This window comes from Brachypodium distachyon, chromosome 3, assembly GCF_000005505.3.
Source record: "Brachypodium distachyon strain Bd21 chromosome 3, Brachypodium_distachyon_v3.0, whole genome shotgun sequence".
Taxonomy (NCBI): Eukaryota; Viridiplantae; Streptophyta; class Magnoliopsida; order Poales; family Poaceae; genus Brachypodium; species Brachypodium distachyon.
Window position 1 is genome coordinate 32,393,938 of NC_016133.3, and position 19,850 is coordinate 32,413,787.

At 47.0% G+C, this 19,850-nt stretch overlaps 1 protein-coding gene and 1 long non-coding RNA gene across 2 annotated transcripts; one reads left to right on the forward strand and one right to left on the reverse strand.

Annotated features, from left to right (window-relative positions):
* Positions 1–421: 421 nt before the first annotated feature.
* On the reverse strand, positions 422–2,208 carry LOC100824105 (glycine cleavage system H protein, mitochondrial). Its single transcript, XM_003574127.4, has 4 exons — positions 1,964–2,208; positions 1,206–1,294; positions 781–951; positions 422–657 (listed from the first exon to the last, which is right to left on the reverse strand). Exons 1-4 carry the CDS (start codon positions 2,070–2,072, stop codon positions 532–534), a joined length of 495 nt encoding a protein of 164 aa, XP_003574175.1. The 5' UTR covers positions 2,073–2,208; the 3' UTR covers positions 422–531.
* Positions 2,209–14,815: 12,607 nt separating this feature from the next.
* On the forward strand, positions 14,816–18,795 carry LOC112271780. Its single transcript, XR_002965184.1, has 5 exons — positions 14,816–15,542; positions 15,633–15,728; positions 15,945–16,116; positions 16,907–17,067; positions 17,382–18,795. It is a non-coding gene; the product is annotated as an uncharacterized LOC112271780 (long non-coding RNA).
* Positions 18,796–19,850: the final 1,055 nt, after the last annotated feature.

The following is a 19,850-nucleotide window of genomic DNA, read 5'->3' on the forward strand; positions in this document are numbered from 1 at the left end:
TCACTCACGCACGGGGCGAAGGGCACACCGGCCGGTGGGCGGTGGCGCGTCGCCGTCGTGATTGCACACGCAACCCTCCGGGAGCGGGAGCGGGAAATTAATCGGATTCGCAGTCTCTTTCCGCCCCCGACGAGACGTGACACGCACCCGCGCGACGGGTTAGCAGCCGTTAATGATGCCTCGGGGCGAGTAATTGGCCTTAATTAAGTCTTGCTTTTCGAGTGCGCAAACGGTAAGCCGGTGTTTGATTCTGGTTGATGTTTTTACCACGGTCACTTGCGCTCTCGCGCACGTAAAAGCGAAACACGTCCGTATCACACGTTGCAAAATTTCACGTCTCAATCGCGCTAGATTCTTCGTGCAGTACATTTTTCCTTTTGTGTATGACACGCCGCGTACACCGACAAAAAAAATGTACTGGAGTAGATCAACCGAACGGATGGTGATGTTGGTTTATTCACTGAAGATATATAGAGCGGTAGAGTTGTTTGCCACAAAGTTAAAAATGATTTCAAGAGAACAAAAGAGGCACTAGTGAGCGTCTTCCTCCTCGCAGTGCTTGGTGTACTTGGCCGGGTCCAGCAGGGCGTCCAGCTCCGACGGGCTGCTCGGCTTCACCTTGATCATCCACCCATCCTCGTACGGGCTCGTGTTGATCTACCAGCGATTCAAATTCATTGCAACAAACACCCAACAGCTAATCAGAATCACTACACGAACATGGAAGAATTTTGCATTGTCGGCGGAGGCCAGGCATTGCTGGTGTATTGCGTAACGTACCAGGCCGGGAGTCCCGGAGAGCTTTTCGTTGACCTCGACGACCTCGCCGGAGATGGGCGAGTTCACGTCGCTGGTGGCCTTCACGCTCTCCACGTTGCCGAACGCTCCGCCCTGGGTCACCTTCGTGCCGGCCTCCGGCAGCTCCACGAACACCACCTCCCCGAGATGTCCCTGCGCCCAGCAAAGTTTGACCAGCAGTTTTTATTTCCAGACTTAGATAATATGTAGATATCTAAACCAAACAAAATTCAATATGCAGCTTGGTGTGACATTTGTTATTCTATTTGAGTCTGAAAACAAAGTCTCCATAAGTGTCTATTTTTGGTTTTTCTTTGTAGTCTGGTCATGTATTGCAGCAACGGCAAGTCAAAAGAGCTCTCCTGTGCTTGACAAGGTATTATTGGCATATGAAAGGCATGGCTCACCTGGGCATGGTCACTGATGCCAATTGTGGCCACGGTGCCCTCGTTCTTGACCCACTCGTGTGAGGAACTGTACTTCAAGCCATCGAGCACTGCAACAGGCATCAAAACCATTCAAGTATCACCACGGATTGATTTTACACTTTTGCAGGGTTCTACCGGTACATCGATCATGTGCATTGCTGGAAGTGGTAGCATTTTTTCTTTTCTTTTTTCCCTTTCTTTCTTGCCGGAACAAGTATATAGTTCCTACCTAAGTGAATAATTTTCAAAAATAAATAAATAAATCACTAGTATGCCATTTCTGGTAGTGTACTACACAAGATAAGGCTGCTACTACCTAGTACCTACAGTATCAACAAGGGCCAGTAGCTAGCTTCAGATCAAGCTTCAAACAAGCTTGTGTCAGGTTCATACTGACCGGTTTGACCTCAACATACCTACATGGCTGAAATATAGGCCAGTATGACCGTAATATCGGTCGATAGAATATACCGACTGACAACCCAAACTGATCATATGCACCTGCTAAAATCGATATTTGGAACGACGGCTCAAATGCAATAGAGAATACTTGCTGAAAGCCACGGTGTGTTGTGCAAAAAGTTGGTCTTACTCTGCACAAGTATATACTATTAACATAAATACAATGCAAATGAAGTAACAGGGGCCAAGAACATTGCACACTACATGTGCTCTCCACCAAAAAGGATAAGCATCTTGCTGATGAGTTCTACTAACTTTAGAGCTATAAGCTGTACCAGTGGAGAAGTATCTGGAGATAGAGTAGGCAGGTGCAGCGGCCCTGGCTCCACTGCTGGAAATTTTGAGGGCATTGGCAGCTGAGCTCGCCCACAGCCTCAGAGCCATTATTCTAGCTGTGCCAATGCTTGTAACCTACGCGACGAGAGGGTGTATCTGTGTTCTGTGTCCACCTTGCAGGAGATGATAGTAGCTTGGTGGTGGAAGTAGTAGTGGGAGGATAGGGAAATGGGAATCGTTTGGCTCAGGGAGATGGGGAGGGAAATAAGAGGGTTGTTGCAGGGATAGGGTTTGTATGGCTGCTGGGGGCTCCTAGCCTCATCCTTGCTTAATTAGACCAGAGCCATTAATCCTTCTAGGGTCAATAAATCCAATGTATTACTAACCTACCTAGTTTTGTGCGGATAGTGATTATATTTTTTTAAGCTGGTCACAGTGGAGAGTAACATAAACTAGTAACATGCATATGTTACTAGTCTATGTTACTACTTTAATAATGGATAGTAACATATTTGTGGTAACACATATGTCTCATTTATTAGTTTTATAAACTCATTGTATGTTGGGAAGTGTGATGTGATGGTAACATATCTAGTTACCCCAACCATCTCTTTCCTCATTAATAACATGACACATCACCCAAATTACTTAGTTCGCACTTTAGTTACCACCTTTGTTATTCCCATTATGACCAGCCGTGAGTGTCAACGGCCATTTATTTATAGATGCCTAGATGGTGCAATTCATGAAAGTGAGCATCATGCGCGCATTGGGAGAGATGGATCAATGTTAATCTACGTTGATTATCACATCGCATATTCTCGTAAGTCAGCGATGTAAATCCTCGCTGCACACATATAACTCATGATGGAATGAATTAATGCTCGAAACAAAAAAAAATCTTGAGGCAGCCAGTGGGGAATTACTGACATTTAATAAACGGAATTGTGTGTGTGAGCAGTTGGGACAGTTGGAGAGCTGAGTAGATGAAGATATGTGGGTGTGACAACTCATGGGTATTCTCTACTTTGGAGAAAAGAAAAAAGAGAATATAAATAAAAGACTTTGAGCGTCGCATGCGCCATCCGACGCCATATAGATCTTTAACCTCAATAATTGGAAGCCATGGGAAGAGATCATCCAGTGCAATGATTTCCACTATCCTAATGTTGTCCAGTCAGTTTGAAATATGCAGAAATTTGAAACAGCTATGGCATAAAAGCCAAGTTCGATCGTAACGTTGAAGGTCGAATTCAGGTGGGAGACACCTGGTAAGTCCGAAGCAGAATGTACATTGGAAAAAAAAAAGGTGAGTCTTATCATGCTATTGGATGGTAACTCCTTTATTTTCCTCCCCATCTTTGGAACCGGATATCCATGGATATATCGATCCAAGATAAAAATTGAAAGGGAGCAAGGATGTATTCATGAACCGAGTCGGGGCAGCCTGTGTATACTATATGCTTGATATAAAGAGTGGAAAATCAAGTGGGGCCAGACACGTACTAAGCTTGATATGCCCTGGGATATATGGATGTGTCCCATGAGTAGTCTCACGGAAGAACAATGGGCGTGGAGGTGGATATGTATATGAATCTGGATGAGGTTTGTCCGTCCAGACCCACCCGATTGCCACCCGCAATCTCTTCACTATCGTAATCAGGTGCCTCACGCGTTCTTAATTTTTCTGCGAAGATTTTTTTATAGGCTCCTCTCCTCCTCTGGGAGTTTAATAAACTTGTATTTCGGTCTAGATAGTTTGGGCGCCATATGGTCTGATGTGCTTATATTTCAAGATAGCACGGAGAATCCTTTACGTAGAAATATATATGAGGTAGATAAAAAAAATGTTGTTACCGATGATCTTCCTGTCACATTTTATCTTATACTCCATATGCCTATGAATGCTCTTTTTTTAAAAAAGGAGCAAATATCCCCGGCCTCAGCATCGATTGATGCACACAGCCATTAATTGTTAAAACATTCTCAGTACAAGTCTCAAAGTTACATCTCGTAAAATAAGAAATAAAACTGAAAGGAACACATCAAGATCCTTCCAGCCTAAAGGCAGCACGCCACCCAAACCGGCTGAAGAGTTTCCGTGCGACCATCTCCGAACGGTTGCACCCGGATTTCATAAACCCATGTGCCTAAAAATTGATAAGAAATAAGGAGGTAGCCAAACACCCAAACCTTTTAAGACTCGGTTTGCAGATATTGAACTTATGATTACTGCAGAAAATAGCTAGGCAAGTGAAGACAAAAAAGGGTCAAACAAACGATCAAATAGGTTGGGTTATACCAAACGAGATATAATTGTCATGATGTCAAAATAACTTAAATTACGAACGACGGGTTAATTATATTGAATGAAATTCCCTCCCAAGATCACTTTTTTTTCGCGTAGGAAAAAAGTGATCGATAGAGATATGTGCCATTCCGCTGGCATGCCGCCGTATATAGGTTGTAGCGGTGCAGGGTATACGTGCAGATGATATCTCCTAATTAACTAGATTTCACAAGAATTCATTCGTAAGGCAAGACAAATTTAAAAGGTTTTGAAAAAGAATGTCGTCCAAATTAAGGAATGTGAAATTATTGACAAGAAGAATCGCCTTTTCTTATCTAATTAGTATACGGAGGGAATGTTAGTACTTTGCAAGTTGCTTGCGATTCCAGCCTGATCTTGATACCCCCAAAGCAGGAGCACATCACATGCAACAGAAACCCAAGCCCCGTTTAAGCAGCGTCATGCTGGGGCCTAGTAGACATGCATGCATGGAACATGGTTACTACTAACAGATAACCAGGGGACCCTGTAGGCTGCCATTATCCAGGACATGAAAGATGTTAATTCGCCTTTTGCAAGAGGAAAATTGTTGATCTTCAAAACGACCTGCCGAATCATATCTCAGAGCTGATCGAGTTGCTAATCCGGAGCAAGTTGCCAGTACTAGCAATAAAAATGCATGATACGATCTGATATCGAATTACCAACTGATCACTAAACGTAGAGGTAGGGACGGAGAGTTGCTAGCTGACGAAAAGCGGCATTGAAGAACCAACCATGGGCTGTCCAAATTGTAGCACTAGCTAGTTAATTAGCTCACGGGGTGCATGCTGAGTGCAACGACGAAAAAGGAGGAGGCCTTTTGCACATTAGTTAGTCAGAGCTGGCGAATTAATATTTTTCTGTGTCACATCCACTTCTGGCGAACATCATTAGCTAGCTAACTAAACTGCGTGATGCAAAGCACGTGGAGAAATGCTAGCCTGAGGTTGACGTATGCAGAGCAGAGGGCCAGCCAACGACCATCATAGCAGCAGCTGCGACGACAACAAGAATAGGCCAGAGGAAAACAGACTACGCAGTGCTGCTCATGAAACGCACAGCAGAAAGCACGAAAGGAAATGTTTTCTGGTGGCCTAAAAGGAGGAAGAACAACTAACTTATAATTCGTCGTAACATGCGTAATACTATGTGTGTGGACGCATAATGGAGGCGGGTTAATTAGAGAGGGAGCATGGCACATGCTGAACACATACTTCGTGTTGGGGGCAATGCATGCTGGTTGTGGTTGGCATTGGCGATTGTGATTGGTTTACACGCAGCCTTATGGCCATATGGGGGACAATGCCCTCATATTGGTCACTTCATTGATAGGTCAAACCCATCAATTGTATCACAATATGTCGATCTGGAGAATATACCAGCATTGCAAGTTAACAATCTTGTACTACATCACACATGTATGCTTAATTTTATCAGCTAGTATACAGACTAGAGAGTCATCATTATAAAAGATTGGCCATGCTCAACCGCTAGTTTAACAAGGAACGATCGATCTGCACGTTCACGTAATCGATCGGACAGCCGTGTTCGTGTGCCAATTAACTAGCTACTGCAGGCTGCAGCTAGCCGATCGAGCTGGCGGTAGATAGCACTGGATTTGTCCGTCCAATAATTCCTCCAGGCTTGACGTTCTCTCCATACCATGCGCGCTCCCATAATGTTCCTACGTATAATGCATGACCCGGCCAATGACCACACACCATATACATACACAATATCAACATCTCGATGTCGATCGATCACATTGTTGGCCACCACTATGGACGAATTAAGGATCGTATATACTCTAGCTGGACCTCACCATTACACCTTATCCATGAGATCGACCCATGACGCCCGGTGCATCAGGCTTGTGGCCTATGGGAGGTTGTGCATGTGGAAAAACAGATGCGCGCTATGATCAGAACCTCGATCAGCAATCAGCAGCGTCCGTAACCCTGCGTTTCTTGGTCCCCTGAAGAACATTCCACGATCACTATACTATTGATGTCTTCCCTTGCTAAGTTGCTATGCCATTATCTTATTTTCCATTTTTCTGATCGCTGCATCTGCATGTGCTGCCCGGCTCCACGCATGCATCCTCAGAGGTCGCGGGGACTGTGCTTTGACCGGAAGGCGGAAGTGCTTGCATGCAAGCGACGCGTGAGCCCGACGACGATCGACAGCAACGCTGCGAGTAGTTCCATCGATGGATCAATTTCATAGCTAGTAGTGCGACGAGATCGACAAGGCCGAGCAATGAGCAGTGGCAGACATCGCCTTAAGTAGCCATCATTTAGCTACCAAACGTCGTGCTTCCTTCTATTCCGAAATAGTTTTTTTTTCTCGACTCTGAGTTTAGGACAAATTTTTTTACGGTTTTGCTATTTTTTAGGTGACTGAGAAATAACTATTTTTTCGTCGACGATAACAATCTTTTGATTTAAACATTGAGATTCGTGTAAGATTAATATATATCTGATGGACAAGAAGATTTTCATTTGATGGCTACGATTGTCGACTGACAAATAGACACTCCCAAAACTTAATGTTTACGGCGTAGAATTAAGTCGGTAGAAAAAAAAATTAAGGATAAGGAATTTTCTACACAGGATCCTTGTAGGAAAAATAAAATAGAAGACATGTCGGATGCTCTGGATATAACATACAAATATTACATAGACATACAACATACAACAATTCGGATCATCGAGCAGCAATTCGGTAAAATACGCTTATTTCCGGCCTAACAATTTCCTTGTGATGATACCCGGTCTCTCGATCGTCACAATTGGGATCAAGATATCAACTCAGCTGCTACAGATAGTTCACTTTCGCTGGCTTTTTTTTCGTATCCATGCTCTCTGATCCGTGAATTGCATGACTCGTATCTGCTGAAATTGCAATAAAATTGGTTGTGTGCATTGATTGATGTAGATGCCGATTTTTTTTTTGAAATTGCAGTTTAATCATTTCAACATTATATTGCACCTTAACAATGTTATCAAGAAAACAATATATTCATTGCCCTCCACAATATTTTAATGCACTTGCCTTGGGGAGAAAAACATGAACATAATATTCAAGGACAATGGATACATCTTACTCCATGCCTCAGCAAGATGGAGAAACCATGCCACCGCGAGAGTCAGAGCCTCAGAGCATGGAAGGTGAATTAACGATAAAGCTGACTAACAAGTGACACTAATCCAGTGACAGCATGGTACGTGACACGCGTGCACTAGTAGTACTATTTGCGTTTGCATCGTCGGTCGCTATCCACGGTGCGGTGCCCTCGAGTTGAGCAGGACCTCCGACTGCTCCGGGTGCAGTGCAAGTTATGGCAGGCGGGCCCCTGCCCGCGCCGCGTATGGCAATGTTGGACCGCCAGGCTGGCGGCGCTTGGATCCGATCGACATTCTGCCGAATCTTGGCGCCCGTTGTCACCACGCAGGATACGAGAGAGCCCGCCCCCGCGCCGCCCCCCCCCCCCCCCCCCCCCCGCTCTCACGTGCGTGCGAGGCACCCAATCACCCATGGCATCACGTGCCCGGTGCCGCTGCTCGATCGAGCGCGCTGCTTGAGCTCCAAACTCAGCGCTGGATCTTGGAGACTCTGCTCCACACAGGAACGAACGAACAGAATGGGATAGTAAAGTAAAACGCAGCGTTGGATCCACGGAGACGTGTACATGACACGAGACGGATACACACAACGAGACTACACGCATAAATACGGAAATGCCAGTATATGGGGCCATGCGTGATAACTCCAGCCTGCCGCCTGCGCATGGCGCGAGCCACGGGCAAGCCAATCATCGTCGTCGGCCGTGGCCGTCTCAGGCAGGGGCGAGCATGCATGCAGGGCCCCGCGCGTGTGTTCAATGATGCCACGCCATGTGACCGATCCGTCCATCCACCGGGCCGATCGCCACTTTACACCAACGCCACGCCACACACACACACACTACGCAGCGGAACAAGTCGACAGTGGCACATGCGTTGCACCGCCGCTAGAGGAGGGCTGCGCCAAAAGGAGGCGCGCCTTTGCTTCGCTTTGGTTTCACCCGCTTGCCTTTGGCCGCACTCCTTTAGCATCTGTGAGTAGTGTATTCAGTATTTATATGTGTATGTTGTATTATTCATGCAACTCTTTTGCTTTTCTGTTCACCGGTATGATGAGGGGAGAGGAGATGTGTCGTCAGCTCGATTGGATAAGGTCGGGGCCCGGGCTGTGAAATGATCAAGCATCGGAATCCGATCCATGAGCTCATGCTACGCAGATCGATCGACGTCGGCACGTGCCTTTTCTAAACAAAATAAAAGATCGCAGGAGCAGATGATGGGCAGTCAGTCAGGCTTTGGGCTGCTGTCTGGCTTTACAAGCAAGAGCGCAGCCTTTTGGGAAGGCGTAACCATTTTTTTTTTACCAGCCACCGCCCCCCCCCCCCCCCCCCCCGCCCCCTGACAGGCTGACAGGCCCATCATCCCTGAGGCATACGTCGGATGACGCAGCGCCTGGGGCACGTGTCGCCTTGCCGGGCAAGCCGAGGACAGTCTCCGACGAGTTTTCTATCGCTGGCCAGCTGCAATCATTGGCCTCACCCGCCATAGCCACAGGGGACCATGCCTTCTGGCCCTGCCATAACGCAGCAGAAATCTCACTCAAATCTACTATTCCATGGTGGTCGTTGGTCAACATGGATCGCACTAGAGCGGGGCAGGGCCGGTGCACTGCGCGTTTTGCAGGTTTCGGTGCGTGGTGTCAAGCGCCGCGCTTCAGGAGGCGAGGTGAGCTGCATGCCAGGTCGTGGAGCTCGAGACAGCACTTTCTTTTAGGGGGATCGAGACAGCACCTGAGCGTTGAGATTTTCAGCCCGAGATGGTGATGGACCGGCCCATCGGAAGCCTTTACGGGTGTGCGTACGTGTGGGCTGAGTTCACTGGGCTTGGCCGGAGCTATTCTCAGCCGCCCGGACTCGTCTGGCTGCGCAGTATTTGGCTGGGCCGTGTAAGTTGAGTCTGAGTTCGGCTTGATGCTAAGCTCGCGCAAATTTGTCAAGCCCGAGCTTTCTTGGGAATGATGGAATTGGCTCAAATAAAAGGGTGAATGATGGAATCCTCTTCGATTGGCCCACCAAAAAAATACGGCCCAATGGAATCCTCTTCGATTGGATCGATGGATTCACCACGCCGCACAGACATCACACGATGCTTGATTCACCGCCGCCGCCTCGCCTGCCTCCTGCGATATGCGGTCTCTAGGAATCCCTCCGCCGTCCCGTGGAGATCGATGAGAAGACGTTGGCCACAGCCGCGGCGCTCATGCTAGGGCAGGAGCACTCCACCGGCAGATCGATGAGCAGGCGCTCGTGCTAGGGAAGCGACACTCCACCGGCAGCCGAGGCGGAGGCGGTTTTGACCGGCCGCGGCAGACCACACCACTCCCTCTCCTCCTCCCGCATGCGAGGTACGATACGTCCCCATCTCTATCGACCTCCTCCTGCCTGGTTTGTGTACTGCTTTGATTGGTCTTTTTTTCTTTTTGAAAAGAAGGCTGAACCCTCGGCCCCTATATCAGTCTTATTGATTTATTAATAAACCTGACAAAATAAATAAATCGATTAAACCGATTAAACAATCCAAAGCCACCACCAATATATGGCTACAGGCCCGACGAAGAGGGTGGTCATTATCGGGACCGCATGCGCTAACCGCATACCATCGCACTGGGCACAACTGGTCAAGCAAATCCTTAGCATGTGCCATTTGCTCACACTCCAGAAATAGCTGCCACCGTCTTTCACCAACCCATCTTCAGGACAAAGATCGAAGCATCATAACTTGCCAGGCCTGATTTGGGGCGGCCAGCACGTGTTCCAAAACGATGCTCCCAAGAGAGAAAACAACACCAAAAGTGTCGCCATCGTCCGACCCAGGAGACCCAGGTCTAGGGTCCCCCACGGAACATCTGAGCGGGAGGCGGAGAAACGAGGAGCCGACGATGCCTTCAACAAGGTAACGCCGCCATCGCCAGCCCCGATAGAATCGGAGCAATGCCTCCCAAATCCGCCACGACGAGAGCAGCAGGAGGACACCGGCAAAGACGCGCCACCGGATGCCGTTGCCGCGCCACCCGACGGCAAGCCCATGCCTCCACGAGGCTAGGCTACTCCACCCCTGAGGCAAACACACCAGGAGCCTGCCTCATCGCACGTCGCTGGGCACACAGGGAAGAGCTGCAACATGCACCAGTGTAGGAAGCTCCGCCAAAACATCAAATCGCTGCGCCGCGCACGCGGCCACGAGTGACCGCCGCCGCCAGGAAAGCCACCGAGGGGCTGCCGCCCCAGATCCGAAGCTCCACCGCACGCTCAACGTCGCCCGAAGGCCCCTGTCTTTTTGGGAACGAGGCCCGCCGCGGCGGAATGAGGCCGGTGATAGGGATTTGCCAGCGGGGGGGATTGGCAGAGCCCTCGGGTCGCCACCGTCGGACGACACGGAGGGTTTGTTTCCTCGTGCAGCCGTGCTTTGATTGGTGTTCTGCGATACTATATGTTCAATCTGATAATACGATTCCTTACAAGCCTATCTCCTGTTGGTGCTAACTAACGTGCTGTTTGACATGAGAAAACACTACAGAGGAGGGGTGGAGTGTATCTCTACGCACCAGGGTAAGAAAAGGGACTGTAGCGTGTGTATTTGTGTTTGCGGGTGTGCCGGTGTATCGTGATACACAAATAAAAAACATGGTAAAGGTATTTTATTAATCTCAACGATAACCAATATAATTCCCTGGAGTGTGCGCTCCGTGGCCTACTATATAGCGCGGCCAGCCTGACTATGGCGATTGCGGTCTCCTGTTTTCCGAGGCCTCGGAAGGCTAATTACTCATGCGAGTTGCACCGCGAGATACCTCCAATTAAGCCACGTGGGCCTTGCATGAGCATGTGGTCAATAAAGACAGGCACCGGTTTAAAAACCGGCGCGCGCACTTGTCCGCGTGATCGACGCAGCCACTAGCGACGCCCTCAGTTGGACGCCGGGTTGACACGGCGGACGTCGTACGCGTCGGCGCGCCCTCTCGTCTTGGTCGAGCGTCAAGGTAGTGAGCACAACGACAGCGATCTCGGCGGAAACGCGGACGTCTCCTCCGCAGCGGCTCTGACGTACATCATGGTGATGGTGATCCCGGCGGCCACACGGACGTCTCCTCCGCAACAGCTCTCGCTTCATGGTGATGTCCTCCTCATCATGCGGGTGATGAGCTCCAGACGCCCTGGTGAACTCCGAGATGACGCTGGTTTCCACCGTTCAGCTTGATGGCAAAGTGGTGTAGCTAGCTTCAGTCCACGCGCCGATGCGACCACGAGCTACTGGTCGGTCAGTGTTGGCGGGCTGCTTGTTGGCGAAGCCTGGTCCTGGTGCCATAGGCGAGCTCGAGCATGGTGATGCCTCTGCCGAGCGCGTGATGACTTGATGATAAAAAAAAGCCCCGGCGGCACCGTGGTAGGCTGCAGGTGTTGGCTAACCCCATCCACCATGGCGTCGATGTCGTGTTGTTGGCAGGCTGCAATTGTGGGCGAGCTCCGTCCTCTGTAACGCCGGTGCCGCGGGCCGCACGTTGACGAGCTCGACGAACTGCAGTGTACTCCAGCCGTGACGCCATATTCAGTGCACGCCGGCAGAGACGCCGGCGGTCTGCTTGTTAGCAAACCGGGCCATATGCGGACGTCGTCGACCCACAGCAGCTCCAGATGCAGTAGAGAGAGATAGAGAGAAAGAAAGAGGAGAGGGAGGGAGATGGAGAGAGAGTCAACCTTGTCTTCACCAATGGGGACGTGGCCTTCTTCGTGAACTTGTTTGCTTCGTCTTGCTTCGGCTGACTTCTTCCCGTGTTGTGTTTCGTCTGTGTCTCTGTGTGTTCTCCTGTGGTTGTGAGTGCGTGAGTCCGTTGAGCGCTGGTGTTTGTGCCTTTTATAGGCAGCAGCTAGCAGGCTATGTGCAGGAATGGATAACGAGGAGCCGCGCAAGTATCGGCAGTAGTTGTGCTGGGAGAGCATATCCCTTCTATCGGCCACTCGTTCTAGTAGACGAATGGAGAATTAATGGTTATCTCTTCTCCGTTAGATTGATGATAGCTGGCCGCAGTGGTAGATGAGGAACGACGTGACCGTATCAACAAGTACCATGCATGCGTATATTTATATATATACATACACCGGTGTAGATTATACTTCAAACTCATCAATCTCCAATGAGATATGTACAAAAATCCATCGAACAAATTGCCCCCTCACCAAGTAAGATCAAGCGTGAATTGATTGAACTTAACTTGGTGAAAGATTTTATTCCGGCTGAACGCTACATATAGGGCAGTTTAGACACTTTCGGTACATACAACCCATTTCTCAATCCCTTGATATCTGCAACAACCTCTAACTGCTAGATTTTTTTTACGGTTGCATCTGCTAGGACTATATAAATCCTCCGGGAGGTAGCTAGCTAGACGTTCTTGCTTCTCTCCACGGCAACTCCTAGTGGATCACCACACCTTCCGGTTTCCGTCGATCAACCCGGGTATCGCCGGATTTGTGTTGTACTCCCGCTTGGGCAGACCCAAGGAACCAGCGCGGCGGCTCGGCAAGAACGCAACAATGACGTCTAGGGATCATCTTCGGACAGAAGCAAGACCAGAGATTCGCCTCCTGCCCCTCCAAGCAAGAAGGGAGCCAAGCCAAATTGCCTAATCATATTTCTTCCTCATTCTTGTATAGGGCCAGCATGAGAATGTTTTGCCTCACGTCCAAATAAGCCGCGGCGTGGAGAGGCACATGTGAGACATGATAGCAGAAGAAGAAACCACACGGAGAGGTGCTGCGGTCAAACCTGCAGCAGCTCCAACGGTGCTTGCTACAAGAACTCCAGCTAATGCACGCACGACTCCACTGTCTTCTCCTGACAAGAAATGCCCCACTACAACGCTTGATGCTGATGGCGCCCTCACGATCAACAAGAAGCCGAAATTGGCTTCTGATGGTGAGCACCTATACTTCATCCATCCTTTCATGTGCATACACGCTTCTTTTACATCAGCATGCATGCACAAGCAACTTATTCACTTTCTTATTTTTTTTATATGCGGCTTTAGGCACAACAATTCGTGCAGCATCATCCCACCAATCGCACGAAGTTAAAGACCTCAAGGTCTTCCTTGAGAGGTACCAATGGGTGTGGTCCGGCGCTAGTCTATTCTCCACCAAAGTTGCTCCTTCTTCCTGCGGGACACTGCCGAGCCTCATCCTACCTGAAGGCAAGAATGCCCTCGAGCGACGAGCCCAGAAATTTCTCCCTTCAGATCTGGGGACATTCAAGAGCCCTAAGGGTAGAGCTTCTAGACAAGCAGCACACCATTGAGATGAGTGTGATGTTAGTTCTTGAATCGATGCATATAAAGGAGATATCCCCAATGACCTTGGCACCCTCATTGCCCACCTGAGAGCCTTGGTGTCTCGTCTACAGGGCGCGAGCAGCTCGAGCACTCCGCATGAGACGAGTCCCACAAGAGAGCAGACGCGCTCAATGCTGGAGAAGCTTGAGATAACCCAAACTGAGGTCACGACCATCCTGACTCGCCTTACAGTAGACTGTCAGCGCCTTCAGGCGCATGTCGCTGACATGATAGGCCTCTGAAAGAAGAAACAAGAGATCGCGGAGGCACACGAGCAGATGACAGCAGAAGCACGGAAGCGTGAAGAAATTTACACCCTTCGCTAAAATGAAACAAGCTTCTCCAGCATTGAGCAGGCGAATGTTTCATTTTAGCGAAGGGTGCAAGTTTGGGCTGTCTCAAGCTTCTCCAGCATTGAGCTGGTCTGCTCTCTTGTCGGAGTCGTCTCGTGCGGAGTGCTCTAGCTGCTCACGCCCTGTAGACGAGACAACAAGGCTCTCAGGTGGGTAATGAGGGTGCCAAGGTCATTGGGGATATCTCTTTTGTATGCATCGCTCCAAGAACTAACAACACACTGTATCATCTCAATGGTGTGCTGCTTGTCTAGAGGCTCTGCCCTTAGGGCCTTTCGAATGTCTCCGAGATCTGACAGGAGGAATTTCTGGGCTCGTCGCTCGAGGGCATTCTTGCCTTCAGGTACGATGAGGCTCGGCGGTATCTCGCGGGAAGAAGGGGCAGCTTTGGTGGAGAACGGACTTGCGACGGACCACAACCATTGGTACCTCTCAAGGAAGACCTTGAGGTCTTTAACTTCGGGCGATTGGTGGGATGATGTTGCACCAGTTGCTGTGCCTGAAGCTGTATCTAAAAAAAAACATAAAAAAAGTGAATAAGTAACTCGTGCATGCATAATGAAATAAAAGAAGCGTGCATGCACATGAAAGGATGGATGAAGTACAGGTGGTCACCATCAGAAGCCGGTTTCAGCTTCTTGTTGATCTGGAGGGCGCCATCAGCATCAGGCGTTGTAGTGGGGCGTTTCATGTCCGGAGAAGACAGTAGAGTTGTGCGTGTATCAGTTGGAGTTCTTGTAGCAAGCACCGTTCGAACTGCAGGTTTGACTGTAGCACCTCTCCCTGTGGTTTCTTCTTCTGCTATCATGTCTGACATGAGCCCCTCCACGCCACTGCTTATCTAGACGTGAGGCAAGACATTCTCAAGCTGGTCTTGTACCAGAACGAGGAAGAAATATTCGAACTTGCTGTTTCAACTAATGATTTTACCTCTTCTGTCCCTTCTTTTATGCCATCATATCTAACAGTTTCCCTTTTCCTTTTTTGGGTTTTCGCTGTATGCCCATTTTTTTAATCATGATGTCAGCGTTTGTAGGCTACTAGGCAGTGTGAGCATGTGCGCATGTGCATATTCAGGGGTAGCACACAGATTAATGATATTGACGGTGAAGCATTTGCCTGTGCCTTCTTCATTTCAGAACTTCTCGTGCTCTCCGACGTCTCCGTGAACTCAAATTTCTGACTATTTCCATATATTATTGTTGTTGCATAATGTTGTGTTAAATCTGGTGATACGATTATGACATTTAGTTCCTCTTAAAACAAATTTTCATGGTTCACCATGGCACTATGGCCTATAGTTAGCATTTTTACTGAAAATTTCTCCAAAATACAGTCATACTGAATCCTTTATTTTGTGTCTGTCCATCTGGTTAATCCTTGGTGATTTCTCATGTCTGCAGATATTCTAAATAGTGATGTGCTACTCTCTTTTTTGACCGGGTGACTTGCTACTTTTATGCTTCATCTGAAATTCAACGCCTCAACTGAAAATTTTAGCTCTGACATGAGATGTGTTATTTTATTTTGCAGGCTTATGAGAAATGCTTCCAGAACCTACACTATATGCAGTGATATGAAGAACACACAATTGCTCACGTGATTCAGGCCAAGTACGAGAATACAAAGGTAAACAAATCTGGCTGCCACACCGCTCTTCTTATTTATCAACTGTTTTATCTATTGCATCTGTGGACATGGATTGATCTCTGTCTAAAAGCTTGGATTGGTACCGGCCATCCTTCTACTAACAAGTTTGCGTGCCTATTACTCGAAATGTTTATGCTTTGACAATGTTTCTTCTCCGATTTGTTTTCTCAATTATTTGCCATCTGTATTTTGCAGATTCAAATGCCGAAGGACTTCGAGCAGAAGTTTTGATGAACTGTTCATGAATTGTACTTATTGTAGCCTCTTTGTGTTGAGGAGATGAGGTCAACTCTGCTTGTTCTGGCGAGGGAAGAAGACAGAAGGAAGAGCCAGTGCCAGTCCCTTGTGACCAGTCCCTTGTGCTCAGGTACTGTAATTTATAAAGCAATCAACGCGTAGTCCTAACATTAAATAGATGGAAGGTGGCACACCCTGTCTGATTGGCAACCGAACTGAGGCACATTTGGTGACTGTTTTTTTTGTTTTATTGCAAATGCTGTCGTGGCAGATGACACATTACTTGGAAAATTGAATTATTTCAAAACTTGTTAGAAAGAATAAAAATCTTTTTATCTCTTGTTTTGCTGCATGCTTGTGCTTGGTAGCAGGTAGCAGCAGCAGCAGCAGTAAGCAGCAGACAGTTCCTGCTTGCACTACAAGCTTACACATGTAGAGAAGTGATCTGCTGGAATTGATGATATATGACACTATTCTGATCGTTCAATAAAACTAAATCGATTGTCATTTGAATCCTGAAAGTGTTTCGTGTGAGCATAGCTGCAGGTCTTAAATTATCCATTCATTCACTTGGAGTTGCATAGTTGTACAAAAGATCCACTTGCAACACAATATGTATATGTAAATAGAGATATGGATTTTCACATTAGCACAACAGATACAATATGGATTTTGCTATAATTGAATTAAGACAATTTTCCATTCCATGGTTTTTGCTTGGTCAGATTTTGAGTTCTTCTAGGAATGATAAATTATGCTTCCAGAAATAAGGCAAAGGATAAATCCATGACTCCTTTTTCACCTGCATAGGAGATGTAAATCAGTGAAAGCCTGAAGATCATGTTAGCATATCTTATAGTGTTATCATAAATCATATTTGTCGAGTCTTGATTTTATAGACAATGTTTTGCAACATTCAGGTGTGGGATATGCGCTGCCGGAAGAGAGGGGAACCAGTAGGTGCTTTGACAGGTCATTTAGATGGGATTAATAGCCATGGAGACGGGCGTTATTTCATCTCCAATCGCAGGGATCAAACTATTAAACTATGGGATGTCAGGAAAATGTCCTCCACGATGGAGTAACTACCAAACTTACTTTACGTGACCCTTTCTACAAGTAATTTATTTATTTGTTATACATGAAAATGAATTGCTCTAGGCAAGTAGGAAGGTAAAGTCATTTTTTTAGATGATCAACTCTTACAAAATGTGACTTGCCGAATTATATGTAGGAGTGTAGCTCACTGACTATGGTAGACTTTTCTATTAGGACATGTTATCACCAGCCATGCCTTTGTTTTTCTCCTGTTTGAACTCATAAGATCAATTTTTTATTCATGATCTATATATATTCCCTGTTTTTATCTCATTTTCTGTACAACTGTCTTTTCAGCTGCACACCAAATAAAAGCACATGAATGGGATTACAGGTGGATGACTTATCCATCAAAAGCCCGGTATTTGAAGCATCCATATAATCAGTCACTAGCCAAGTTCAGAGGCCATTCGGTGTTGTGCACACTTATTCATTCGGTGCAGTGGAGTAGTTCGGAACCTTCAATATGAACGTAGGAAATATTTATCTAATATAGTTATCTACTGGCATATTTAAAAGGGACCTCTGGATTCTGATCTCAGTTGTGGAATTTTATGATCTTACTAAGCCCATGTGGCTTTGATATTTCGTGGTTGGATCCATTAGTAGGATTTGTCCAGGATGGAATTCAGATCTACAAATAATCTCCATTTTTCTTCTATCTGATTCTTTATTGAATGCTTATGGATTTTGGCTGATCTATGTTAGACATAGTATCCAGCTTACAGATGTACGTTAATTTATCTAAAAGCAACTGCATCAAGCTTGTCGTATTTTATAACCTCAGTGAATAGGGCATCATCCAAAAAGTTGATTATATGCTCCATGTTGTGGCAGGTGTGGTCTGCTTAGTTCTGATATCCGTGTGCTTAGCTCTTATCAGTCAATGTACTTTTGTAACTTGTCACTACGAACAGAAGTCTTCTTAGAACACATGGATATATGTAACAGTAGTTGATAGTGGAGGGGTTCCGTATTTGCTTGGTGCCCATTGATATTTCAATGGTTAATTCAAATGTGGTTCCTGACTTAAGTGTTTGTTATCTTATCTTAAATTATCCTATTTTGAGTTACTACTTACTGTTGATCAGAGTACCTTCCTTTTCAAAAGAAAAATGGATTCATGTTTTCTCCTCAAGTGTTGTTTAGCTTTAAGAATCCAAATATTTTGCCAACAGATTTGGAAGAAAAGATAAGAAGAATATGCTAGAGTACCAAAATTTAGAGAAGAAGATGGACAAGGCGTTATGTACTTATGTCAGCCTCTATTTATTTTCATTATATATTTCTAGATAGGCTGATACGAGCATTGATAAGAGGTCTTCATTATACCGAGGTGTGTAAGTTTACTTATTGAACATTCCTCAACTAATTTGAGTATTTATTTTTCATCTGTGCAGATATATCATATTACTTGATTCTGCTCATTTTGTTATCGTCTTAATTCTCTTTTATCAATTCATGCATGTGAATGGCTTGTTTTTTTCCCTCTGTTTTGCATGCAGGCGCCTCTTTTTTCACATCTGCCAGGACTGCTCATACAGATGAACTGAAGATTTCAAATTCCCGCTGCGTAGTTGTGTTACCGCACTAGGCAAGTGCACTTGATGTATGATTTGTATAACACCATCTGCATTTGTATTGTCATAAGCTCGTGGATTCTGAATTATAACACCATATGCATTTGTATTGTCGGCCCAACATATTGATCAGCAGCGATCTATCTGTGCACATTTTTTCCACGTTTGTCAGCTGTTGCTATTGTGTTTCCGTTCATGAATCATACGGTGCCCTACACAACTTGCCATACTTCGCGAATCCCCTTGTCTCCCTTGTCTCGTCCTGTTCCTTCCACATTCTCATTAGCGTCTCAGTCCCAAGAATACCGCTAGACGAAAGTTCAAAATATATACTCAAAATACAAGGATCGGAAGTGTTCTGAAGCTTTTTCCATGACAAGCATGATGATAAACTTATCTGGTTCAAACCGCGATTTCACTTTGCAACAAACTCCAAATTCGAAGCTGATCAAATTTAGTCTTGTACGGAGCTTCCTCCGACCAGTATTACTTGTCTCAATTTTGCCCAAATACGAATATATCTATATGTAAAAAACGTCAAGATACATTTAATATTTTGACGAGTAATTTTGGCCGGAGGGAGTTTATACTCCTAGGAAACCAGCAATGATATACAGTATCTTGATCCAAGGTATACACACCACTTGAAGCTAGCCTGACTAAACCTGACTACTCCGTTCTCAACCCATCATGCAGGGGGACATCGTCGTGTCGCACCATGAGTCCATGACGAGCTCTTCGATGCAGCATGCAGGCCCACGACTCCGAGAGACGGGAGCAGAGCGGCTCCGCGAGCTGGCCGTAGTCCGGCATCCCGGAGCCCTCGAGGTCGAGGACGCTCGCCGGCAGCACGCGCCCGAGTCCTCGACGCGGCGGACACGAAACCCTCCGCGGCTCCGCCGGTCCGCTGCACCGCGAGCTGCCACCTGTGGCCGCCAACACGGAAAGTGCAGTCGTCCTCATCACGCAGACCAGCGAGGGGCCGTCGGACCCGGTGAGATTGTCCGCGGCGGCGCTGCCGCCCGCCGTCGAGGAGCCGTTTGGGGAAAGAACAACTAACATCTGATCGCATCTCCCGTCAATTACGCAACAAGAGGCGCGCGAAGGCGCGGCCCAGCCACACTAGTCTACTTCTACTCTCACCCATACACACGCACGCACACATACTCTATCAGTATGAGCACCT

Coding starts and splice junctions, on each gene's coding strand:
- LOC100824105 (XM_003574127.4), bottom strand. CDS start 2,072: ATGGCTCTGAGGCTGTGGGCGAGCTCAGCTGCCAATGCCCTCAAAATT. Junction 1,295..1,963: donor CTCCAGATACTTCTCCACTG/GTACAGCTTATA, acceptor TGCCTGTTGCAG/TGCTCGATGGCTTGAAGTAC. Junction 658..780: donor TCTCCGGGACTCCCGGCCTG/GTACGTTACGCA, acceptor AATCGCTGGTAG/ATCAACACGAGCCCGTACGA.